General features: G+C 38.2%; 1 protein-coding gene across 1 annotated transcript; it reads left to right on the top strand.

Moving 5' to 3' along the window:
* Positions 1-1,821: 1,821 nt before the first annotated feature.
* klhl4 (kelch-like family member 4) lies at positions 1,822-26,677 on the top strand. Its single transcript, XM_053323409.1, has 11 exons — positions 1,822-2,282; positions 10,877-11,044; positions 12,229-12,365; positions 13,241-13,437; positions 17,607-17,819; positions 19,581-19,767; positions 19,856-20,080; positions 21,717-21,879; positions 23,186-23,398; positions 24,762-24,933; positions 25,257-26,677. Exons 1-11 carry the CDS (start codon positions 1,822-1,824, stop codon positions 25,314-25,316), a joined length of 2,196 nt encoding a protein of 731 aa, XP_053179384.1. The 3' UTR covers positions 25,317-26,677.
* The last annotated feature ends 823 nt before the right edge of the window (positions 26,678-27,500 follow it).

The raw sequence follows: 27,500 nt of genomic DNA, 5'->3' as shown, positions 1-27,500 counted from the left end.
CCATAAATAACATGGGCAAGTATGGCTTAGGTAGATAGTGGGCACGAGCTGGTTACGAATAACCTTGTTTCCAGTAACTGTCCTCTCTTCCAAACCTGCAGTGGGAGGTAGTGGAGGCGGATGAGAGCTTTCACAGTATTGTAATCAAACAGTTTGAGTGCAAAGATCCCTTTTCATCTTTTGTCATGAAAGTGAAAATTTGAAATGAGCAAAGGATAACAGGGTTTTTATTATTTATTCACAGGTGTATTAAGTCAATGTAACTTTACAGCAATAAAACAGAGTTACATAACACAGAGTTCAGGTGCAAAACAACCAACATTGATTGAGTTATTCCAATTTAGTAATCAATATAACCTTACCAGATGCTATGCTGTACCAAGCAGGTTGGATATCACTGCTTGTGTTTCACAATCTTTTCTAGTTCACAATTCATTCTAAATCCAATTACTTCATTTGTCCCATAGGCATATACAGTTTCCTTTGACAACTGACTCATAATAAAGTACTCAGCACTCAGATCTAATAGTGTTGACACAATACGTAGTTATACCACTGTTTTCATATGCCTGTGATACTGTCACCATCGATCAAATGTTCCCAATTACATTTGTATGCTTTCCTTTTGGTTTTGAAGTAGGAGTTCAGTGATTGTATATCAGTTACCTATGACCCTGCACTGTTAAGCTTATGCAGAAGCAGAATTTATTTTTGAAATGTTTTCTGAAACCCTGACAGGGGAATATGTGGCTTACTGACCTTGAAGGTTCATCAGTATGTAGTTTTTCACTTGTAATCGCAGGGGGCTTTCAAGACAGTGACTGAAGGAGAATATTTTTTCTGCATGGCTACCTACACTGAGCCCATGGGATTCTGTTTCATGTGAGAATAGCAGACTACACAGATGTGTGTTACTGTGAGATACATTTTGCTTGCCTTTAACGGTGTGAGGTGATGTGTCAGGTGACGTGTTTTGGTTATTCATGAGAAAGCTAAAATATCTCTGCATTTCTGTTAATGGATGTGCATGCATGTGTGCCCATAAACATTTGTGTATAACAAGCTCTTACTAATACTCCCCATGTAGTTAATCTTCCCCTTTCCCTCCTTCAGCAAGCTAAGATTTACTTTGTTAAGGTGTGACCTCATCATCCTGGCTCCATGATACCCCACCTCCCCCTCATAGCAAGAGCAGGCAGCCCTGTTATCACACACACACACACACACACACGCACATGCACACACACACACACACATAAACATACACATACTCACACAGGGACATACAGAGAAGCAGCAGAGGGGACTGGGTAGGGCTGGGGAGATTTTATCATTTTATTTCCAGAGTATATGTGTCTATCACTGAGTGTGTGTGCGCACAGACAAGCAGAGAGGGAGAGAGAGAGAAAGCGAAACATGGTAGGCGAAGGGGAGGGAGAGTGGATCATGCATGTGCATTAACTCAGCTCCAGCTCCAGCGGCACAGCAGCAGCAGCAGCAGCAGCAGCAGCAGCAGCAAACAGAAACAGCAGCAGCACAGGAGGGAAAGAGAGAGAGAAAGACAGAGGGGGATAGTTGGAGGGAGGGTAGTAGTCTCAGGCACAGAAACAAAAGCTGCAGAGGACTGCTTTCCATCTCCACTAAAAGAACAACGGAGGAGTAATAGGAGGAGGAGGGGTTGGTCATGATAGTGATGAGACAATAACGGAAGAGGAGGCAATTTGTAGTCAGTGAGGACTGAAACCAAGGCTCTTCTGCTCTGCTCTCCATGTTTTTGGGTACTCAACGTACGATTGCCTTCGTCTCCAAACCCAGAGGAGGATGTCTGTTTCGGGGAAGAAGGAATTTGATGTAAAGCAGATCCTCAGGCTCCGCTGGCGCTGGTTCAGCCATTCATCCCAAGGTTCAGCTGGAGGTGGGGGCGGTGGCGTTGGTGGGGTGGGAGGCTACATCCAGCAGGATGGCCTGGACCACAGAGGGACCCCCGGCCAGGGTCGGCTGAAGAGTCACTCACGGGAAAGAGGTGTAGGGGGACTACGGAAGACTAACAGCCCTGCCCACAGTATCTTGGCACCCACGCCAGGACCCACACCTGTCTATGTCAGAGGGGGTCATCAATCATGGCACCATCAGCAGAACACCATCCAGGGTCTCCAGGTCAGCGAAGAATCTTCAAAGAGCAGTTCCTCACCCAGCACTACAAGAAAAGTGGAAGCCATCACTGGCCAAGAAGATGTGAAGAGCAGGACAGAGGAACCTGCAGAGGTGGAGGCCAGAGAGAGGTATGACTGTTATGAAATCTCAGAGACACAGATTGATTATGTGGTGCCATATCAGTCACATTGCATAGCATATGTTCATTTACCGGAAACCAGATTATGGAATGCTATTTTGGGAACACATGGTTCCCTCAGATATCATAGTGAAAGTATGGATGCTAAATACAATCTTCATCTTATGAACAAAGTCTGGTGCCTGAGGCAACATTCCAACGTTTCAAAGTAAGATTGTTTTGTTGTATAGAGGAAAGCCCAACCCTGCTTTAAGCAGAAAATGCTGCATATCGGTCATATTCAAAACATGTTTTCAACATTTTTGAGACTAAATATATGTATATATGTATGAGTACAGCTACCACCACACAACTTCATTCAATATTTGCAGTGCACTTCTGCATGTAGATCCTTTAATTAGGTAAAGATTAAATTATCTGCTCAGCTATGATTTTTTAATTTACTCAGTCTAGGCAGCTGCCACTGTGGCTCACCTGGGGACAGCTCACTCTCATTGTCCACAGCGTGTTAGGCAGGATAAACCAATAAAGCATCCTTTTAATTATTCAGTGGACCAAAAGCCAAGGCTTTTTCAGCTCCCTTGTCTGTGTTGTGTTCCAGATTACATGGACAGTATGCCTTTGCCTGAGTCCTCAGAGTATTTAGCTTTTACACAGAAGACTAATGCAGTCTTCCATAGAGTTAAAAGTGTATGGCGGGAAAGAACCATTACATCACATAACACGCACAGGCTCTATAAAAAAGAAAGCAGTGTGATCACATGAATTATCTAGACTGTCACTACAACCACTTTATAAGCCAAAAGCTGTCATAGCTAGTGGCTGGTACAGGATATTTAATTCATTTTTTTACCAAAATTTGTCATACAAACCCTGATGCAAAACTGTCAGGGTTATGGATGTTTTTCCCCAGCTATAAATCCCAACCCCTGCCTTTCCAGGTTGTGTTTTTCCCCTTGTCTTCCTTGTGATCCTACATCTTCCTCTAGGAAGTAAACAGGTTTCAATATGTGTGTGTGTGTGTGTGTGTGTGTGTGTGTGTGTGTGTGTGTGTGTGTGTGTGTGTGTGTGTGTGTGTGTGCTGTCTGGCTGAACACTAAAAGCACCTCACATCAAGGATGAAAAGACCATGTCTCCTTTTATCTTGTCTGTGACATTCTAAGGTGATTGGTGGGCTTTGCTGATTCCTGCGCGCTTTTGTTCCATGCACCTGGTGATGAAGTGAACAATAAAAGTGAACCTGTCCCTTTGTTTCACAAAGAGATCATTGTGATTAAACAGATAATTCTAAAGACATACTCTCTACCTACAGCCAAAAATGTGTCAATGTGGATAAAATGACTGCTAGGGGCAGTGGACGGTTGGGCTCCCTGAACAGAACATGAATTATTCTGAGTTAAGATAAATTTTGGAATCAGCTCGACGTTCGGCTCTCCGTGTTGGCATAATTGGCAGATGTTCATGTTTTGGGGGTCTCTATGTGTGAAGAGTACATGCATAAAAGATGTGCCTCACAGTAAAAATGTGTAACTCTCTGGCTCTCAGGGGGACCTCGAGTTCATGCTGGCCATGTAAAATACAGTGCAACTATCATATTTTGATAGTGATACTGGAATATTAAAATGGTTCTGCTCTGTTGGATTATGAAATATATCTTACCTGTACTTGATTGTAGTAATTTATGAATACATGCATTTGATCATGAGCAAAATAATCTGACATATAAAGTCATTTTGATAGCTTTGATTCCTGTTTTCCCCACCCAAACTATTAATGTACACAGGAAATATATCATCCATTCTAAATGGCAGTGAATAATTAAGAACATTGACAGACAGTTCCATCACTCCCTTCTTCTACGCAAATAAATTGATCAACCTGTCAGCATCTGTTGTATGTAATTATTAAATCAAGGAATCAAGGTTCAATGGTTTTAATAACAGGCACAGTAGTGAAAATCACTTAGATAAGAACAATAACCAGGGATATACATTGTTGTGTGTATAATGCTACTTTCGAAACAATATTGTGTTTAATGGAAAGCAGTCACTCAATGACTCTGAAGGACTAGTTGCTGGTATGATATTTGGACCTGCATCTGTAGATATATAAAGTTGCCATTGACTGTGTGACACATCATGGCTTGCACATTCATCGCCAGCTAAGCAGATGTGTGGATGTCACTGAGATATGCACATTCATTTACTCCACCAGCTGGGTGGCCCTATTACGTCTCACATCATAAATCCTTGACACATAATTTGTCACAATCCCTCAGGCTGAATTTAGAAATGAGTTCTGCTGGATGTGAAAAATACAAAAGTTTTAGACATTCTTCTGTAGCTGGAAAATATATGTCAGTCATTTTGTGGTATATGTCCCTTAGTGATTAGTTTCATTCATACAATGTCGACAAGACATTCATTCCATTATTGTCTTCCATTTTTTCAATGATTTGGCTTCTCACTTCTGTTATTAATATTTAAGATTGTTGTCAAATGGATCCAACTTCCAGTGTCATTGAATACAGCTCATGCAAACTTGTGGGTTTACCTTCTTGGAATAAATTGTGTGATAAACCATCCATTTAGTATTCTGCTTGACTTGTAAACTTATTAGGATAATTCATGTAAATTGTAATTTTATATCTTCACAATAGTTGATTGGTATTTACATGTCAAGGAGGTTCTTGGAATCCTCAACATTGAGCTACTAAACACGTTTTTCAAATGATTTCATGTAGTTAATTATATTTTTGTAGCACATTCTAAAAATGTGCATGGCTGCCATGAATATTGGAGATAACTCATAAAGTCAGTGACTCATTTATGTTGTGGTCTGTGCTATGAGCATAATTATTCTCGCTCTATTAACTTTCTCCTGAAATTTGTGAATTTTGTTAACCTCATCCAACTGACTGAAACATATTTACATATAAGAGAATTGTTTAATCAAACATAGTGAAGCAAGTAGGATATAACACCTTGATGTTTCCCACCCTTGCTTCTAATGGTCCAACATATCTATACACTGTATTTGTTCTGTCCTCATGATTCTCATCCGAACAACCTCTCCCTACCATTGGCAGGGAATATATGACGGGAGTTAACCTGAATGGAATGGAAACCCTGACCTCTCCCACATAAACACTAACAGAGGCTTGAGTCAGCGGGCTGTTAGTTTGAATGATATCTCAATTCCCTCTCCTCCGCCTTGGAAAAGAAATACCACCACCTCTCCCCCATGTCAACAGCAGTAATTCAGATATTTGCTGGATGCCTCATAACAGTGCAAGGCTTACAGGGTCTCACTCTGTGTGACACTTCCAGCGAACGCGTCCAAGATGTAGTAAATTACCAAACAAAGTATATTTGTTGTATTTCAAAATGAAATACTCACGGATAAGGAGATTTTATGATTATGTAATTGATTCTGAATGTTTGATTTTTATCATAGCCAAATCATCATTCTGTTTACAACAAGGCCATCTTAGATGGAAGCTGAAGATCAAGCCAGAATTTTTATTAGCCCCTTTTACTTCTTTTGCAAAAGGCTTTGAACAGTGGCAGGAAGAGATATGGAAGCATTATATACTGGACACATTCCCTCATTTCTGTTCAATCAGTCATTTCCCCCCCCCCGAAATGGCCCTAATTCAAAGAAAATAATCCCTGACTTTGGCTTTTCATTAATATTACATGGGTACTATTAGTAGAGGTCATGACTTAGTTCAATGGTGTCCTGAGGCACCCACATTCAGTAATTTGCATTGAAAAAATAATCATATGGGCGTGGGTAACTATGATTAAGCTGAAAATGTGGCTCAACTAAATCAGACCTGGAGGAAGTAAGTCTTTCCATAGTATTTGGAATATAAAATATAAGACCTATGACATGATTTGGGGGAAATGTAAAGATGCTAAATTCCTCACCATTTGAATGCAGAGCAATGTAATTGTAGTTCATCCATGAACGAAAGAAAATAATTTACCATACCATAAAATGTACTTTACCACTGGTTTTGTTTTTAATCAGTTCCACTGCTAATATGCTGTGACTAACAACAGAAAAAGTGAAATCTCTATTTTGAAATATATTAATTTTCTGGCACAGTATTCCTCAGTGGCTTCAAAAAAATATCTCACATAATGTATGTGCACAAATTAGTTATGCAGAATTTCATTGTAAATTATGACTTAATTTTACATTTTCACTCAGCAAAATTTAACTTGATGAGATGTTCATTATCTGTTTGCAGGCATTATGCTGAGATGACTTCTCCACCATGCTTCTTCTTTACAACATGTGCAGTTTTGTCGATAGTCAATTTCAAAAGACATGGTTCCTGTATGCAGCTACATTTCCTCCCTCATTATCAATATTAAGCATGTATGTCCGGTATAACTATGGCATCAGACGAAGAATGTAAGTTGTGAGTCTTGGTGAGATAGGAAAAGTGCAGAGAGGAAAATCTATTTCTCTGCAGAGCTATCTCAGTCTGACTGCTGGCTCAAGTTATTACAGTCACTGTATATATTTCTCTCTACACAAAGTTGGAAGCCAGTGTATTGACTGTCAAAGTACAGAGGCATAAAGATTTCATGGAATACATAGACCTGGCACATGCTGCATTAGGCTCTGTAGGAATTGCTGGATTCTCAACCAATCTGAAGCTACTAAGCAGCCTTCATGGGGATATGGCTGTTATAATCCATTTTGAAAGAGACATTTCCCATTTGGCACAGGGAGGCACGACTTTCCCTCTTGTAGAGGGATGGAGTTGACACTAGTTGGAATAAGACTGAGATCCTCAGTAGCACGTCTGACTCATAACCTTTACTGCTAGGGGCTAATCTGGGCTGACAAAAGCACATCTTGAATCTTTCAGCCATTTATCTAAGAGGGCAGTTTTGGCACAGGGTGAAGTCAGACTGATTACAGCAGACGGAACAGAGGAGAGGACATTAAATGTGATCATTTAAATAACTCCTCTGTATTTATATTGTGTGTCTTATTTATCTGTATCTTGTGCTAAAAAAAGCATATGGAGTTTCCATAACACAGGTTCCTCCATTTGTAACAACATAAGGAAAAACCTCATTGCCTGTGCTTCACCTGTTTAGCAGTTTTTAACAAGAGTACCTTCCTGCAGTAAAGATGGCCGACAAGACACCGCCATAAATCCAATCCTTGCCGGAAGTCCCAAGCGGTAGTTAGTCAATTGCCGCTCATATATAGCCAATACTTGCTGGAAGTGTCAAGCCTACACTAATCAAGTTATAATGTTAACATTTCATAGATTTAACTTTAATGTCAACATTATTAATACAAATTTGAATATTATGTTTGTGTGGTGGTGGTAGGGGGGTTCACTCTCACACACAAACACACATTCACAATAGGACTGAATAATAACTAAGATTGAATAGAGTTCTCAGATTAAATAAAACATTTAATTTAAACAACCAAATTAACTGAGCACTTTCAGATTAGGCAGCAGTTGCAACATGCACACAGTCACAACAAATGTCATACTTACTTTCACATGAATATTAATTTATCAATACTTAATATTTAATATTTAATATTTAATGTAATTTAATACTGTGCAATATTCGTATACCATGCAATATCATTACTCTCATTGTCCATACCCATTACTCACTGTATTATCACCATGATCACCATCACTGTGCAATATTTAAATAACGTGCTAACTGCTAATCGATATGGACCATGGATGTATTATGGACGCCGAAAAAGCAATACATTACACAAAGAAGAAACTTCCGCTTGGGACTTCCAGTATAGATTAGATATATGGCGGCGCCCTTGTCAGTCATCTTAACTGCAGTTGGGTCCCTCTCGTTTTTAATGGTCTTTTTTCAGATTCAGTCAGTCACATTATGATGCAATCATTTTGGATAGGTTTGAAGAGAAAAAAAGCATGATAAAACTTCACACTTGGTCACTAAAAGAAACCTGATGTGAACAGTGGGTTATTTGGGATGGATATAAAACCCCCTGCTGTTTTTTACTATTCTGTTCAAATAGACTAATTAAACCAATTTACTTTCTCACAGTTACAGTATAAGACTGCAAGTTGGCATATTTAAACAGTTTGTAGAGCACAAAAGAAATCTATACAAGGTCCTGTTAGACTCGGTGAGTCTCTGTGAATTGCTTAGTAATATGATGTACAACACTGTCCCTACAGCAGTTTCTCCGGAGTAAGGTGTTCTGGGGCTTTAGTGCCTCAATAAAATTGGGCTATACCTCTTATGATCTAACCCACTACTGAAAGGGAAATATACACCTCCGAGAAATTTACTGCTCCCCAGAATGTGATACCAAAGCAATTAGTGTCGAAGAGATTGGTAGGCATGAAAAATCCCTACAGCATGCCTTGGAGCCAATACAAAGGCAATGCATCTCAGTTTTACGGCTACATTGCTTATTCAGTCTTGTTTGGTGTTCCTCTCCAAGACTCCAGAGTCAGTGGGGAATTATTGTGACAGGGCAATAAATTACACTTGCATTTAGCAAAAAGTCTCCTGATAAAGATTAGACTATAGGATACTGCGGTGACCAGAGTGCAATGTAAACAATTCCGAGAGAGAAAATATGGTTGCTCCTGGTAATCAAAGAGGAAAAAGTCACACACTTGGCTAAAAACTTTATAATAGTGTGGTAATCAGGGCATCAATAAGAGCCACCACCCCCTACATCCTCCCTGCATTATCAATCTTAGTGTAAGCCAATACATTGGGCTGCCAAGCATTACAGGGTTTTCAGTTCATTTGTATTGACATATCTGTTAATGTACACATTTATGCTGCTCTCATATCAGCACGAGTGGTAATGAGTGAGGATATAAAGTGTTGCTTTAAATAGCAGTGACATTTTTTCTTGAGTGCTATCAGTCTTTACACAGTAGAAAAACCATGTGATAACCGTAAATTCCCTCAGAGAGACGGTTTCAGTCTGTTTATGTAGCGTAACAAACAACCCTAAATGTCAATGAGTGGACTTGCTCTGTGAAGGACACCAAAGTGACTGGGCTGCATTATTTGCCACGCGTCTGAGGGATTACTTGGAAGCCTCTAAAACAGCATGTAATCTAGCAGCCTGTGGGGACAAAGACTCAGCCTCACCACAATGCAATGAGGAATAGGCTTGTTCACTTGTTATGTCCTTGTCTTTGGGAAACACACGTGCAGACACAGATACACAGACACACACAAAGGCATGCACACATACAAGCAGAGGCAGAGTCTGTATGGAAGGCTGTTGCATAGATCATGGCGCTGCTCCTCCCATTGGACTGCAGTGTTTAGTTATCCACTTATGTATGGAGTTTAGTCCAGAACAGTTTTAATTTCAGCTTATAGTGACAAGAAAGATGCAGATGCACTGCAGGGAGTAGAGGATTCAGGAGTGCCATGCGTCCAAATAAGCCCTATTATGTCCTCAATAATTTGTTGCTTATCTCTGTGTGTACAGCTTTTTCATTTCATACTCATCATAATGTACATAGAGGGGAAACTGTAAGAGAAGTGAATTAAATTGTTTTGTAAATTTGTCTCCATAAATTAAATTTTATTTGTTTATTTCACATTCCTTGAGTCATGCTCTGTAAATAGTATTCAGAATAGTATTATGTACATGTCTATGTTCAAACTAAATAGTATGGGACAGACCCAATTCACTGTAACAAAATATGGACGTTATCACCATGGCGTTACCCATTAGCTGGTGGACTGCTGTTTTGAACAGAGAATGTTTGGAAACAGGTTAAATGTTAAAGATCATCTTTGTTTTTGAGGCCCCAAGTTTAGCAATTTGGCCATCTTTGATTTTTGGAGTCAGAGGTTACCATATTTTGAGAGGGTGGAGCTGACTCTAGCAGTAGGTGCTAGCTGGGATAGCACTAATGCTACTGCTAATTTTCACCAGCATAAAACAGGCTAAAAACCACTTAAACAAAATGTACCTGTACCAGAAAAACTGAATAGCCTTTTATCACGGCCAAATGCAAGACATTTTTAGGTAACCAAAGTGTTACAATTAACTCTGATAAACTGAAAATATACTCTAAAATAGCAACAGCTACGCCTGTACTCTGGGGTTATGCCATGGTTACGTTACATCGCTGTGGTAGCAACTTTTCAATTACATACTCATGCTCTAAAGCATACCCTATTTTACTCGATATGGGCTATAATTTACAAACATCATCATGTATTGAAGAAGAGTGATTGAGATCATAAACATAGTAGGAAAGCATATACTGGGGTAATATATCAATTGAGAAGGACTTCATTTTGCAACCAGTGGAGTCACCTTCTGCTGGTCATTACACAAAATACAGGTTTAAGGCACTTCCACATTGGCTTCACTTTTCAGACTGGGAACTAGCTGTTTGGCATCTGCACCAGTTAATTGTTCCTGGTGTAATGCCCAAATGTTCAGAGCATGGAAAAGTTAAATTTCAATCAATAAAAGTACAGACAGCAAATATGCAGTTGTTCATTTTTTGGATACATCACATCTCTTCTTTTTCTCCCCTCTTGTCTTCCTCAGGTTGGCTCTGAGCACCTTTTCCAGAATGACTACCAACTCCTCCGATGAGTTTTTTCAGGCAACAAATCATGCAGAACAGACTTTCCGTAAGATGGAGACCTACCTCCAGCACAAGCAGCTGTGTGATGTCCTCTTGATAGCAGGGGATCATAAGATACCAGCTCACAGGTTGGTGTTTGTGCTGCCGTCTGCTTTCATTGAATTAATTACACCTGTATCTGCTTTAGTTAAGAGATACAGCAGCTCATCTGGATTCACTTCATTAAGTTGTCAATGTGGGTATTTTTCAGGCTGTGGTCTGGACCATAGTTTGTATGCTGAAATATATATCATCATCAACACGTCAGTCAGATCCATTTGAGCAATAATCAAATATTCTCTCAAATTTAAAGCAAGATTTTCAGGTGCCAGTTGACCAGATATATAAGCAAACCCATGGAACACTATTCACTGGTCTGTATCTAAATAATGTACACTGCTGTGATCTAATTACACATCTGCCCTTTCTCATCGCCACATTACATTTGATACATGGAAGAACACAGTGATCCTCCGCATGGAGGTGTCAATATTTCGGAATCTATCCATCAGCTGAATGGCTGAATTGAGCAGATCACATGGCATCCTCTGAACGCTGCGAAACACTGTGTTCACTGAGAGCATGTGCTTCTATGTCTATCCACCGGCATATTTTGTTAGCTCATCCAGACGGAATCATGAAACAGAAACCAGAATGCTCCACAGAGAGAAAAGAACATATCAGTGACTGACCTAGTTGGATGAAATGAACAGCTCTCTTACTGCTTGTTTCAATGTGGCTTTATATGCTTATAGGATTCATCCACCTCAAGCGGGGGTGGGGTGTGTGTAGATAGACGCTTTCTAGATTATGGAAATATGGATGTGGAATGCTTTATGTCACTTTACTCAATGTCATTTCCCTGTAATGTCACATGAATCAGCTGGTGTGTTATGTGAACTAGACAGAGGAGTTAACATAATTACAAGTCTGACCTCTATAGCTATTAGCAATGTGAAGTAGGTGGGATAATTTCATTCATCATACACAGATGAGGTGTATGATACAGAATGTGGGAGGAAGGTATTGTATCTCTCATAGTGACCTAGCATGATTTAAAAAACACACAAACAATTTCATCACTATGAGAAACAGTAGTACATGCAATTACAGTACAATGTGATACAGAATATTACAAATACACGCCCCTTCTTGTAAAGCAGAGCTACATCTGAAACATAATCTTTAAAATCATCAGCATATACGTCTCCCACAGAGATGTAAACTAATGTAGAAGACCATGAATTCATTGCATTTGTTTTTTATTTGACAGACTAGTCCTGAGTGCTGTATCGGACTATTTTGCTGCTATGTTCACCAGCGATGTGAGAGAGGCAAAACAAGAGGAAATTAAGATGGAGGGAGTCGATCCGGAAGCCCTCAGATCCCTAGTTCATTTTGCCTACACTGGTGAGTGCTCATAAAGACATTCACTAGCTCTTGAAAGTAGTTATGAGACTTCTGCAATCCAACCATAATTAAAATGGACCAATAAGGTAATATATCACTTGGCTGACAGACTGAGCATCACTTTAATATAATATTGCTTTACTTTACTAGCCAATTCCCCTTTGATAAATCTCCTACCATGTGTTTGAATCAGAATATTCATTTCCACAGTATTTACAGTATAAAATAGGGTAAAGCAACATAGTGATGGTGGCATGATATCAAGTATGTTTTACTACCTTTACTTAAAGGACCAGTATGTAAGATGTAGTGGCACCTAACTGAACAGACTTGGCAGAAATGGATTATAATATTATTATTATATATAGTATCTTTTAATCAGTGTACAATCACCTGTTGTCTTTTCGTTAGCTTAGAATAAGCCCTTTATATCTACATAGGGAATGAGTCCCCTTCCAAGGAGGCCACCATGTTGAACCACCATGTTTCTACTGTAACCCAGAATAGAAAAACCAAACACTGGATCTAGAGGGGTCCTTTCATATTTTTTGTGAGTATCGTAGCCACAATCGTCCTTCCTACGGAGGGGAGGGGAAGGAGGTGTGGTGTATTAATTTGGTTGTACTCTGCAACATCATCACTAGATGCCTAAATCATGCACACTGGTCTTTTAAGCAATACATAGGTTACATAGTTAAAAAATTTGACACTCTGAACTATGCATACCTGTACCTTTAACACGTTGGTCCATTTTACTGCAAATACTAAGTCATTTAGGTGAAATTTTGAACAAAATACTTTAGCTGCCTTTATGTTTGTCATCATTGTCGTCACATATACAATGTATCATGTATGTATTTGTCCTTACATTGCAGGTGTCCTTGAGCTGAAAGAGGAGACCATAGAGAGTTTATTGGCAGCAGCTTGCCTCCTCCAGCTTTCACAAGTCATCCAGGTCTGCTGTAACTTCCTGATGAAGCAGCTTCATCCCTCCAATTGCCTGGGAATACGCTCCTTTGCAGATGCCCAGGGCTGTGTGGACCTGCTCAATGTGGCTCATAACTACACTATGGTAGGAAGGCAAATAGACCACGCTTATATGGCCGGGTGGGCTAAATAATTTATTTTGTAATAAGGGATTGTACACTCAAAGTCAGTCTTCATTGCTTGAACACACAAGAGCAGTTGAAGTAATGAAAGCTATAAAAGTGTTAAAATTTCTATATATTTTTAAAAAATCTAGTTCAATTACAACTATGTAAATTCACATTAAAGGCAGCCAAAAGTGTAGTGGATCAAACTCTGTCCTACATAAAATAAAGTACAGATATGATTTACCCATTTTTTCTTGTTTTTTAAAGAAAAAAATACAACCTTTTTTACCCATTTCAGATTTTTCCTCACATACTAAAAATTTAAATCAGATCAATTCAACTTATTAAGTAAATACAATTAAGGCTATACTGTAGGCTACATAAAACATTTGATTACTTGCGACCATCCTCTGCTTTGAGGTTTGTTAATTCAAATAACCTGTCATAACCTGCAAACAATTAAACTGTTGGTGTTATTTATATCATCTCATTTCAGCAAAGAAATGGGTGACATGCAAATTTGAATAGAAATTGAATAGTTTCATGGTTTCACTTTATCTAATTTGGTAATGTGGCTGTCAGTAAGAGATACCATGTAGCTGCACACTGATTAGTGCACTGCCTGACTTGTGAAATTGCGATTTCTGTATATTTCTGAGAGAAATATTTGCATTGGATTAAGATTCATGCACATGTTTGTCAGATAACGTCTTGCTGGCCGTGCAGAAGTGACAGCACGAGGCAAGCGTTATCTCCTAAAGGACATCTGCTCAGCCTGTTTACATAGGCCCCGTCCAGGACCAGGAGGTTAATCTAATCATCAAACTGCACAAGAGGGCCAACTTCCTGTTCAATCACTTCAGTAATGAGCAGCAAGAGCTGTGGGCTTCCTGGAAGTCTATCCTCTGGGTTTTGAGTGGAGCAAGTTGTGTTTTGATAAGCTTGTGTTTCCTGGTTGAGCATGACAGCCACGATCTGCCTCTAACATCCTTTTCCTTTATGAAAGAGTTGCTCTTTTTGTGTTGCAGTGCATAAAAAGGATTGTATTATTGTTTGGGATAACAGTATTTCTTTCTGGTTGCAAAAAAGTATATCTCACATATTTCAATAAATATTATATGATTTAGATTTGCTGAATTAATCCCAGTTAAAAAAACAAAACAAGATATAGTAATTAGTTTCTGTAAAATACATGGTAAAAAAAAAATCCTTCCAGTTGCTTTCTAATTAAACATCAGTTTTCCTCCTCCCCAGAAAACATTGTTATTACACAATTGCTCCTTTGCAGTGGTTAAATCAATTAGTGTCCCCTCCTGCTGATCTTGTTTTCCAAGCAGTTTACCCCACCAATGAGTTTGCCAACATCTGAACACACATCCTTTAAGGGGTTATGAAACAAACTGGGCTGAGCTTTCAATTTTGTTGTCAGACTGGTAATTAAAAATAATTGGTCTAAAGCAACATTAGAGAGTTAGATGGAATTTCTCTGTCACTATTACCACGATAGATCAATCGATGTCCCTCATTTCATTAAGGCTTTCTGTGTTAAGCTCTTAAAACCTGCTCTCATAATAGATCGGAGCAAGACACCATAATTTGTTGAGTTGATGATCAAAAGTGTGCTTGTTTTTTTTATAATTGTTGAGCCGCCAGTTCACAATGACCTCTGGATTGGTCAATGTTATTCATGAGAATATGGCATGCATACAGTGTCTTGAAAACGGATGTTACAATTAATACATTAATATTTTCCAATATATGTTTTAATTTACAACAATAATAATTTTTATACATTACTAATAAGTTTTGGCAGTTTTACGCCAGACAATATTTTTTAAGAAAATGAAAAATTGAATATGCTGTTTGCAAAAATATTCAGCCCCTTTCACTTGGCAAACCTCAGTTCAGTTAAACAACCTAATTTGTGGGTGGTCTATTGCAGTGCATGCCATAATAATGGTTCAGAATGAACAATCACAGATTTCAATATATTACACCTGTTTTAGAGAGGACTCTCAGTCAGTTAAAGAATGATGACCAGAATAGGGCTGCATGATTTGGTGAAAAAGTCATATTGTAAATATTGTGGAAAATATTGCGATTACGATTGTGATATGATAAACAAAATGGTTTCATGATATAATTATTGATGATTTTTAGAATCTAATTTACCATTTGCAAAGTGAAGTTTATGTCCATTGATTAAGCTCCACGGCACAATGTTAATGCAGTTAGGTTATATTATCATCAGTGTGATCCTCAGTTCTGGATCATTTTCTGAAATCCCTCTTTGCTAAATGGGAACAGGGGCATCATGTCTTTTGCCAAGCAGTAGGTCTACGTTTTGGAGTCTCAGCCTTAAGTTGTTGTGTCTTTATTAGTTAACGCTTTCACTGCAATGCATTCATATTTTTATTTGTGCTGTTTAAGGTGCTGATATAAATTAGTTGTGTTGCTGCGTGACGTAGAGACTTTCATTTAAGATGTTTTACAGAGTATCTCTTTCCTGCTTAGTGTCACTGAGCTTCAATCCAATATATCACTAACAGAGGTTACGTTTTTTTTATTGCCAGTTCAGCATCGGCTGCTTGTTACCATCCATTTGCACCTGGTCTGTGGTCTGCACACCAGCAAGTCATGTGACCATTAACTGCACACGCTTCACTGACTACACAGAGACTGAGTGCATGTATCTCTGCTCATGGTGCATAGATGACCAAACATTTTCATGCGCACATTTAAATTAAATCAAATTTGAATGTGTCTTTTGACCTCTCTTGGGGTTATATAATTGTAATCATGCAGCACTAGACCAGAACTTTCTAAAATATATAAACTATCAAATAGCAAAGCAGATATTAGATGAAATGTACAAAACATTGTTTCAGTCTCTGAACCACATGGGCACCATCCAACATATCATCAAGTAATTAAAAAAGCATCATACAATACATATATTGTCAAATCCTCCAATCTGTGCACCTTGGCAAGAAGCAACCAGGTAAAGGATAACAATCTTTGACCAAAAATAAGTTTGAAAAATACAGTTGCTGCAATAATAGGCCTATATTGCATGATGACAAGAAAGAAACCATTACTTTTTCTAAAAAATGTGCTCTCACTTTATTGTACCCCAAAAGGGTTGAGGTATAAACAGGTTTAAGGTCTGATCCAGTTCAAGCCATGCTTAGAATGTCATAAACAGTCTGTGTTGAGACTTGGCAAATGTTGTCTGCAAAGCTCAAACTCAATTTACAAGCATCCATAATCTATAACAATTATTATTATTATTATTTTAGAGTTCATGAGAAGAAATTTTAGATGTGTTTGAGCACCTCTAAAACAAGTCTAAAATCGCCAGTGTTATTCAGGCAACTTAATAATGAATGCTCAGTTGTCTTTTTCATGAAGAAAATATGGCACCATTATGGTTTGTGTTCTGTTATCTGTGTCTTTCATGTGTTTTAATGTTGGACATAACACACTGTAGATGCGTAAAGCAGAAAGGATGTTTTATATAGCATTATCTCTAATGGAAGTGTCCAGAGACATTGTCCTTGAGAGGTAGCCATGCAGTGCTGTAATATTGCCTGGGCTTGTGGCCAGTAAATGGAAGATCAATCTTTAGGAAGGCAGTAGAGAACAGCTCCCACAAAATTAAGAGCTGGATACCGCATTGGTGTGATGTTAATGCTGGTGTGCTGTGCCCCTCTGTTTCTCATTAATAAGCTTATAAAGGCTTAATGGTGTCATGTATGAGCAGCAGCAAAAATGCTTTATAAGCTGATGAAGATTTTTTTTTTTGGAGATGTTTTATGCCAGATTGATTTGTAGCCTGCTGTTGTGTGGATCATTTTATTTAATGAGCTTAACAGACAGTTTCATCTGTTCATCGAAAAAAATTGAGAGATAGAGAGTATTTCACTGTTGTTTTCAGTGATGTAGGAGTCTAGGAGATAATAGATGGAGACCTCGAACTGGAATTGTGCTTTCACTCATTTTCTTCACCTTCCTCTGTGCTTTTTGGCCATTTGGACCTTATAGGTATAGACATACCCACACACACACACACCTCCATGCACCAAACATACTCCTCGGCTAATGACTGATGATTATCTGCCTCCTCCACGTCTCCTCTATGTTCCAGGAACACTTCCTGGAGGTCATTCAGAACCAGGAGTTCCTGCTGCTCCCCACGGCTGAGATTGTTAAGTTACTCTCCAGCGATGACATCAACGTTCCAGATGAAGAGACCATCTTCCAGGCTTTAATGATGTGGGTGAGGTATGATGTCCAGCATCGACAACAAGACCTCGGAGTGCTTCTTGCCTACATCCGACTGCCTCTTCTGCCTCCCCAGGTAAGACTGAAGGGTTCGGGTGGTGGTAGAGAAAAACATTTAAAATTGTGTATTTGCCTTACTGGTAACTGAGAACTAAACTGTCAGAATGCTTCCTTTGTCCTCACTGTCAAAAATCTCCCCCTGTGCTAAATCTGTCAAGAGTGCAAACTGCTAGATTTATAATGCATTTTTGTCTCTGCATATTTATATAGGATTTCAGTCATTTTGTCTATAAAATGTCAGGAAAAGAGTAAAACATTATTATACTGATATCCCAGAGGTTACCATGATGCATTCAGAGGTCTTGTTTTGTCTGAAAAACAGTGTAAAGTCCACAGATATTTGTTTTACAATAAAATGAGACAAAGTAAAATAGCAGATCTTTACAGTTGCAAAATAGCAGATCTTTACAGTTGTGATGCTGGAACCAGGCAGGTGATGTTTAGTATTTTTGCTTGAAAAATTACTGAAACACTTAATTCATTATCAAAATATTTGACACTTGCATTTCTATTAATATACTTATAAATTAATTGTGTAATTGCTTCAGCTTCAAACCACATACATTTACTGCAGGACAATTGCCCAGGACAACCTCAGCCTTTCAACTGACCATTGAAAGACAATGGACCACTGCATTGTCAATAATCACTGTGTTTATGTTTGTGGCTGAAGCGAAATAACTCTCCTCTCAAACTAGCCATATGACAACAGTTTTTACATGGACGAGACTATTATTATTAAATTAATAGCTTGCTTATGTTTGAATGATTGTTGTTTTAAACACTGCAACTCATGTTTTATGAATATCATATTTCTGAGATGCAGCATTGTTTTAGAATTGTGTCATCCTAATTTACATAAAACCAAATACAAATAAGCCATTGTTTGGCATGTCTGAAGTTCAAAAATGTTTCTTTGCTTAGTAGATTACTTTCCAAAACTTATTTTGCATATCAGTTTTATAATTTACTTTGGGTGAATAGTGGCAGGAAAAAAGATAACCCATATTATTGTTATTTGCAAACAACAATGAAGACAATGTTTTTGTGAATGATAAAATAAAAAGTCATAAGTATTCTCATCCATCAGTTTGAGAGGTACTGCTCGCTGTGAAGCAGGTAAACAACAGAAATGAATCATTTTATTCATCAAAATCTCAACTTTATTATGCACTAATTATGAAGATAAGCACAGAAGTGTTGCTGACATTACTTGCAGGCATAATAACACCAATACATTTATACAAAACATAATTCATAAAAATGAAATGTGTGGGTGGGTCAATAAAAACAGTTCAATATGAGCTTCTAGAAAAGCAGCTGCATCAGTTTTCAGTGTAAGCTCAATGTTGTATGGAAGTTGAAGTACTTTCCAAGCAGGTGCAAAAGGCAACTATAAAATATCATAAATATTTAGCATCAAACATAAACCATAATAAATAATAATATATTAAGAATTGCTTATATCCAATCTAACGTGTCTTATAAAAATACCCTCACTTGACTTTGATCACAAATATCTAAAATCAGAGTATGTCTGTTCCAGATAAACATTTCCATTGTTTTTTGGTTTATCTGTTATTTAAGCTCAAGGTAATTTTACATGAGATTAAACCAGGTTTAGATTATCAGGCCTTGCATGGTATCCCTCCCAAGGTCATTTGCATGCCTCCAAAGGTTATTTGTATAAATACTGTATCAATCAAATACGTTTATTTATATTTTAATGCATTCTTTCTTATGATGTAGCCTACTGATGGGACTTTTTAAAATCCAGCTTCTCGCAGATCTGGAAAACAACAAGATGTTCTCTGATGACCTGGAATGCCAAAAACTGCTAATGGAGGCCATGAAGTACCATCTTCTACCTGAACGACGTCCCATGTTTCAGAGCCCAAGAACCAAACCTAGAAAATCCACTGTGGGAGCACTTTATGCAGTAGGAGGGATGGATGCCACCAAAGGTATGGCCCATATACAGTACGTATCCATATACAATTATGTGTGAATATGTCATTTAAATTGTAATACCTACTCTATCTGTGGTTGCAGGCTCCACCACCATAGAAAAGTACGACCTGCGGACTAACACTTGGGTCCAAGTTGGAGTTATGAATGGACGCCGACTGCAGTTTGGCGTGGCGGTGATAGACAACAAGTTGTATGTGGTCGGAGGAAGAGATGGACTCAAAACGTCCAACATGGTGGAGTGCTACAATCCAGTAAACAAAGTATGGTCCACCATGCCCCCCATGTCAACACACAGACATGGACTTGGTGAGTGTTCACATTGTCTGCCAACTCCATTTATTCTATTAAAAAGAAAGTCACACACTTATAAATAAACTAATGATGCAGACATAGCAACATTGTTTAGTGCAGATTAGTGAATCAGTCTATTTGTTCATTTTTAAATTCATGGCTAAAACTAAGAATAAAACATTGACACCCTCTGGAGCAGCATATCTCCCACAAAGAAAACAATTTGTTACTATTCTCAAAGTCCCAAATATTATAACATAATTCTTTCAACTGTTTCACGGTTTGAGATTTAGATTGGTCAGCCTCCCTGGTGATATTAAAACACCCAAAATTGCAGGATGCATGCTCAGAGGGGTCACAGCTGGCATGCTGTTTAAAAAATCACACGTCTTTTGAGATAGACCTTTGATATTTTCCCATTCCCCTATCAAAGATTGGCAGGCTGTGCCGGCCCTGATCTTCCTTACCCTTCCCTGCCCAATAAATCTCATATCAGAAGCATTTTGATTCACAGTTGAAACAGGGTTGGGAGAACAGGGAGATCTTGTCAAAGCATTCAGCTCACTCACCCGGTGTGGTCAGAGGTATTGGCATGCCCAGGAGATTACACTATACAGATTACCTATGTTGTCTTTGATGTTTCCTGTAGCAAATATCTCTTGCTGCTTTGCTTGTGGCGTGCATATTTCAAGCCTGAATATATTTGCCCTAATGTGTATCAGTATCCCTGCCCAGGCATTGCCTGCTGTGTGCATTATGAGTGAAAACAAGAAAATACATTTCTTGAAGAAGACAAAAGAAAAGTATTATTTTTTTTATTCCAGAACCTCCATTCAGTAATACAGGAGAGCTGCAATTCAAGAATAGTCTCTGTCTTACAGTATTTATGTCATTCAGGGTTCTCTGAATGTGGTCTTGCTCACAAATAATTGAACTCTCACCAAAGGAAATAAGGATAAGGGTGGTATTATAAAACCCCATTGTGTTGAAACATCCTCTGCATTGTTGCTGGTAAAACTTGCTTTCCTCTGTGACTTGGGAATGAGGAATAACAATGCTGTTTTATAGTCTTCCTGTTTGAATAGATTTGGTCAGTTGCATGACTCACTGTGTTCCATGCCCAACTCTAAAATGAGAAATGTACCTCTGCCTCAGCTCTTTCCAAGAACTGTTGGAGGAAAGAGTTTAGTTTTAAAATGTCATTTAATCTCTTTTCACTGATTATTTGCCAACATATGGTTTACATTACTGTCCTGACATTATGCTTTGTGATGAGAATTTGAAAAAGAAATGTATCTTTGTTTCATAAGCCTCAAGGAAGTATTGAATATATTTTGGCTGTAGTCACCCTAACATTTCACATTATAAAAATAAAAGTTGGGGGTTATAGTTGTTAAAGAATCAACTGTGTGCTTTTACTGCTAATTGTAAATACACAATGATCCTGCACTCATCATTTAAGTGTTTATATTGCTAATAATGATAACAAATGCACTGTGCTTTTGCATTTACATAAGTACAAATGGTAATGCATAAGTACAACGCAATAATGAGTCATTCAATGTTATAATTTCCTTTCTCCTTTACCAAATCATCCAACAAAACAGCCTGTTATTCTGGTAAAGTGTACCTCTTGCATCAATCTGCGTAGGTATTGCTGTGCTGGAGGGCCCAATGTATGCCGTAGGAGGCCACGATGGCTGGAGCTATCTCAACACAGTGGAACGCTGGGACCCACAGGCCAGGCAGTGGAACTACGTGGCCAGTATGTCAACGCCACGGAGCACCATGGGAGTCACAGCACTCAATGGAAAGTAAGTTGCCTTGTCTATACTTTCATCGCACCGACCATCCAAACATGGCCTAATGCCAAAATTACACAATTAGGCAAAGTATATTGTCCTTCTGCTACTATGTTTCGATCCTGAGGCTGAGGTCAGTGCCAACTGTAAAACCATGATGGACACTGAGGGGGCAGACAAGTACAGGCAATGTACAATAACAAAAGGAATGCCAGTATTTTGAAACAGCCCTGCCTTTAAATGTTGAAGTTGCATATTCCTATGTGAAAATTACCAGTTCCAGTATTCTCGCATATTCTTGCAGGTTTTAGCTTTACATTCAGGCTTGCTGCATGTTTTTTGTTTTGCTAAAAATAAATGATCTCTTCTTATGTCACTTTGGCAAAAAAACAAACAAAAAAACAAAACGAAAAAAAAACAACAAAACAAATAAAAGTATTAAAAAGATATTATGCCACTTCACAATATTCAATAACCTGCAAGTTAATTAGCATAATGTACAGAAATAAATGAAAATGGGAAAATAGGAAAGAAATGTAAAACACTACCGTATGCTTTGCTTTGGAAAATAGTCAGCACCCAGCAGTAATGTAATACGTAACGTGTATTGGCATGGTTGTGTAACTTGCAGTGTGCTGGTCCAGGAAAAGCTGAAGCGCTGTATTAGTAGTGAATTAGTTTGACAACATTACTTCTATGCAGATTCAACATTTGTGGCCTGTGTGAGATAAACTACAATGTGTCAGTGCAGTATTCCAGCAGCTCAAAGCAGAGGCTGGCCTGATTAGTGTGATAATTTATACTTTGTAATCTAGACTCCATGAAAGCAAGACACTTTATGTATTTGTATGTATTAAATTCCTAACTGCACTATTTGAAAGTAAATTAAGCAAGAAACAAACCAGCTTAGCCTTATTTAAATATGTTTCTGAGCAGAAAGAGAAAAGAGGCTGCTGCTTGGCTACATCTAGAATTCAGTGTTAAAGTCGATGCTGAGTTATTTCTGCATCTAGGTCAAAAATAGACAACAAGGAAGCTGTTTCCCTAGCCTCTACTTTCTTGCTGTCGGGCCTTTGAGCTACAAGCACTTAAAACACTGATGTGATATTTCTGGGAGGGAACACTCTCAAGGAAAGGGCCTTTGAAAGATGCTCGCCACTGCTCAATGCTGTATCTTATAAAATCTGTCACATTCTCACTGGCCTGTCACTATTTTAACAAACATCTGACAACTGATATGAGTTATTTCTGCAGCAGTACTGTATGTACACTGTGTAAATCATTTGAGATTTTGAGCCCGTTTTGTTTATTTTCTCAGATTGTTTGCAGTAGGCGGTCGGGACGGCAGCTCATGTCTGAGGTCCATGGAATGCTTCGATCCGCACACCAACAAGTGGAGCATGTGTGCTCCCATGGCCAAGAGGCGTGGAGGAGTGGGTGTGGCGACATACAACAACTTCCTGTATGCTGTAGGCGGACACGACGCCCCCGCCTCAAACCACTGTTCTAGACTCTCTGACTGTGTCGAGAGGTCAGTAAACTCTTATTCTTTGGAGAAAAGACACAAACAAGAAAAAATGTAGTCGTGCAGTTTTGCATTTAATTTGATGGAATTCAATCCAAGGTGGGGCCTCATAAGAACAAAAGAGAGTTAAAATCCTCATAATCCCCACCCTGTTCCTTCATTTTGAGATGTGACTGCACTATACTACATGATAGTCAACAGATGAGATCATAGTTTCCACTGATTCTTTTATTTCATAGTGTCTGGCACCATCTGGTGGCCACAATATCCTCCTTTATCTGAGCATAATGTGACGTAGGTTACAGTGACACCTTCAGTTATAATTCACTGCCCACAAAAACACCTCTTTTTTATATAATAAGCCTAATCTTTTATGTTTCCCAATATTTGTGAATTCAAGTAGGAATTCTATGATTGATGCAATAATGTTAAAATGCGACTTCATGCCATTACTTTGAGAGTGACACAAGTTTTCTCAGTTACTACAGATTCTTTTAGGTTGGCACACAGCATCTATATATTGATATATGTATTACCTTATTATATGCTGTTTTATGAACCAATTCTGAATAGTCGTACTGTATTTTCAATGTCTTATCAGTTTGTAAGGAGTTCAATGATTTTCAAAAACATTTTCAGTAGTTTTTTTTGACCTACTTATAGCTCATTGGATTATTTAGATGTCTCCAAAGATGGACAAACTGTTAAATTCTAACATTTAAATGTTTGATGGATCAGATGTTTGCATTGAATATTTTAGGTACTTTAACCAGTTTGTAAAATCAAATAAAGAATGAATCAAATAATTAAGTAACTTAATAGGCACAAGTAACTTAGTACCTATTGAGTTATATATTTGTGTGATTACTGCAATTCTGTTTTACTTTTTGTTCTTGTTGTTTATGTGCATAACATTATGTAGATTGCATGCTACCATGTCTTATTTGATTAATTTTAAATAACTTTGCTACACTTTCACTGTCATTTTACTTAGTGGGCCACATGGTAAAGAAAAAACTCCTTGATGCAGCAACTTCTTCCCTCACTGATTAGTCTAGCTCTCTTTGGACCAAGTATCCGCCAGATGTTGTTCAGGAGACAGTTTTGCATTTTGCTTTTCGAGTTTCAATTTGGTTCTGTCTCTGTGCTGAAAGTAGATCCAATTAGTGACCATTCAGACATCTGTGATTAAAAAGGACAAACATAAGGATGTCTCTATTAGTGGGGAAGGGGTCCTGTGGGGTGTTGGAGATTTAGGCTTATTGAATACATACATTTTTGCAAAAGTCTTTCCACCCTTCATCCCAGCGATGATGATACAGTACCATATTGCAAAAAACAGTAATTTGACCATATGTTGTAATTTCAGGTATGACCCAAAGACAGACACATGGACCACTGTGTCCTCACTTAGTGTTCCCCGGGATGCGGTGGGTGTTTGCCTGCTGGGTGACAGGCTGTATGCTGTGGGTGGATATGATGGCCAGTCATATCTGAACACCGTGGAGTCCTATGATGCACAGAACAATGAGTGGACTGAGGTAATTACATAAACTAAAACTCATTAATTATGAGTATTATTCCATCACATTACAAAATACAGTACACTTGATTTATATTCTTGGATACATTTTTAAGGAACTGTTTGCTTTTGGCAGACCTTGTTACTTTTCACACCTTTTGGGATCATTTATCTGCTGAGGTCACTGAATCACATCAAACATGTAGCTTGCTTTTATTTTTTTGCAACACGTTTTTCCAATCTTGCCACTGCAACCCTCTTATCTGCATGAAGTCAAATGGGATTTTTTTGAAGACAACCTCAGATGAGAAGCTGCATGTTAACCTCTCTGTCTCTCTGTAGGAGGTCCCTCTCAACATTGGCAGGGCAGGTGCCTGTGTGGTGGTGGTGAAATTGCCTTGAGCGTTTTGTCTCACGACAGCACGGGAAAGAAATGAGAAGAAGTAGCAAGAAGAGTGGACAAACAAAACAACAGATCAAGGACACATCCTTCGAGAGTCATGGATTTTTTTTTCTTCCTTCAGATTTTTCTGAGGAAAACACAGACAGAGCTTTGCCCATAAACCATTGTTTCTATCATTAGTGCACACATCGGCCCACTGGGGAGGACTTGTTCAGAAACTGGAATGCGAGGCGCATTCTCCACATTCTCAACCGATCAAGAATTTTCACAGACTTGGCTAAGCTGTAAGAAATCAGTGCCAAGCCTTTGTTGTACTGGTTTGTTATACTAGATTTATGAAAAGTTCTGTGTACTTCTGTAAGATATAGATTTACAAGTTTTGATCAAGTAAGCCTAACTGCAGGTTAGTTTACATTTATACAATAACATTTCCTATCAGTGCCATCACAAACAGTATATTTTTGGGTTTATATTTCCCTTTACAGCCACTCAAATAAAATGTTATAATGCATAGATGTAACTATGTATCAGTGTCTTTCCTAAGTGGTGGTTTGAACAGACTCTTAAACAAAAAGGACCACTGTGAACACTGGCTGAATTGCAGAAAAAGAAAGGAAATCAAACTTTTTCGCTGAATATTGTGTTTTTAGTTCTTTTTTATTGAGCCTGTAGCTACAGAACACCAAAGTTATTAGCTTGTCTTAGAAGTCTTGTTACGCATTAAATAAAAGTTTACAAAATTGTGAATACCGAAAATATATCATATTGATATTTCACATTGCTGTACAGATTTTTGTGAACTTTCTGAAACTACATTTGTGTTGATGAACCATGCCTAAACCAGTATACTCTGGTGACTACAGTTATTCTTCTTTTGTCTTTATTTCTGGGCGTGCTAGCTGAGCGAATGTTTTATTTCATTTATATGATAATATATCACAAGTTAACTGTCTGTTCTGTATTTTTAAGTATATAATGCCTTCTGGGTCATGTAGATGATCTTCACTGACAAAATGTAAGCATTTGATTAACCCAGATGAAATGGCAAATGGTGACCAGGTGGCACCAGCTACACCCAAATCAATTATCTAAGTTTGTGAGAGAATTTCAAGTTCTGTTTTACATTTTTATGTGAAGCACTAGAAGACTTGATTTCCACAACACTGCACTGATCTGACTTTGATTACAAGTTATAGATTTGTAGTTGGTTGTTCTGCTCTTAAAAGTAAAACATAGCTAAGTTGTTCACAATGAGAACAATTTGTAACTGTAATTATAACAAGTTTTGGGGGCCAAATGTTACTTTTTATGTTTTTATTCTGATTTTGTACAGCATGCAAACCTATGAATAAATAAAATGACTTAAGTCTTCACTGCATGTTCAAATCCATGTTCTGAACTCAATGTGGCCCCTCAGCAGGCACATTTTTTCTTTTTCTTGTTGTTCTGCTTTAAGTAAACTAAACTGATTCTTTGACTAAACAGACTTGGATGCTACTTTGATGTCAGCATTAACCTCGGTTTTGTTCTCATCACAGCACCCACTTTTTAAATCAAGCGAGCATGTTTGTTGATGGGTTTTTTTCACTCCCATCAACAGACTGTGGACCAACTGCTATTGCTTGCCCTTGTTTTTTTCACTGTTTACCCTCCAAATCATATTCAAATTCCCTCTTCCCCACCCTCCTATAGCTTGTTTGATTAGATTTGATGGTTTTTGCCTACAAAATACCGGATTATGTGTGCACGTGTACAATTTTAATATAGAAACCTGTAGGTCATTTCAGATTACAGAAAATATTACACCCACAACACATTAGAACAAAACCTCCTTTGCACAATCCATATCTCAGTTAATGCGAAAATTAATCTCCTCCAACTTTCTATTTCTGTTTATCTGCATCTCCTGCTGTCAGATCTTACAAAGAAAATCAATTAAAGACAATAGCTTTTCCCTGAATTCAGCTCGTCAGAGTGTAAGATTACTGTCAACATGTAGAATATTTATCTTAATATATCTCTGTCCAATTAATTGGAAAGGCATAGTGTTATGGCTGTAGGAACATGAAACCATAATAATGAAAATAGCTTCATTCAGTTTGCCCCTGCATTGGACTGTTGCCAATGTTACAAGATCCTACTCCACTATATTCTGCTCTGTTATATTCTTCTGTTGGTTTTAG

Source organism: Scomber japonicus, chromosome 8, assembly GCF_027409825.1.
Source record: "Scomber japonicus isolate fScoJap1 chromosome 8, fScoJap1.pri, whole genome shotgun sequence".
Classification (NCBI taxonomy): domain Eukaryota; kingdom Metazoa; phylum Chordata; class Actinopteri; order Scombriformes; family Scombridae; genus Scomber; species Scomber japonicus.
The sequence above is the reverse complement of the archived record's forward strand: the minus strand, read 5'-3'. Positions and strand labels throughout refer to the sequence as shown.

What these genes read in the sequence shown, in the direction of transcription:
- klhl4 (XM_053323409.1), top strand. Translation starts at nt 1,822, where the DNA reads ATGTCTGTTTCGGGGAAGAAGGAATTTGATGTAAAGCAGATCCTCAGG. An exon ending in CATAAGATACCAGCTCACAG is followed by an intron (nt 11,045 to 12,228) that starts GTTGGTGTTTGT and finishes TTTATTTGACAG; the next exon opens with ACTAGTCCTGAGTGCTGTAT. An exon ending in AGGGATGGATGCCACCAAAG is followed by an intron (nt 19,768 to 19,855) that starts GTATGGCCCATA and finishes CTGTGGTTGCAG; the next exon opens with GCTCCACCACCATAGAAAAG.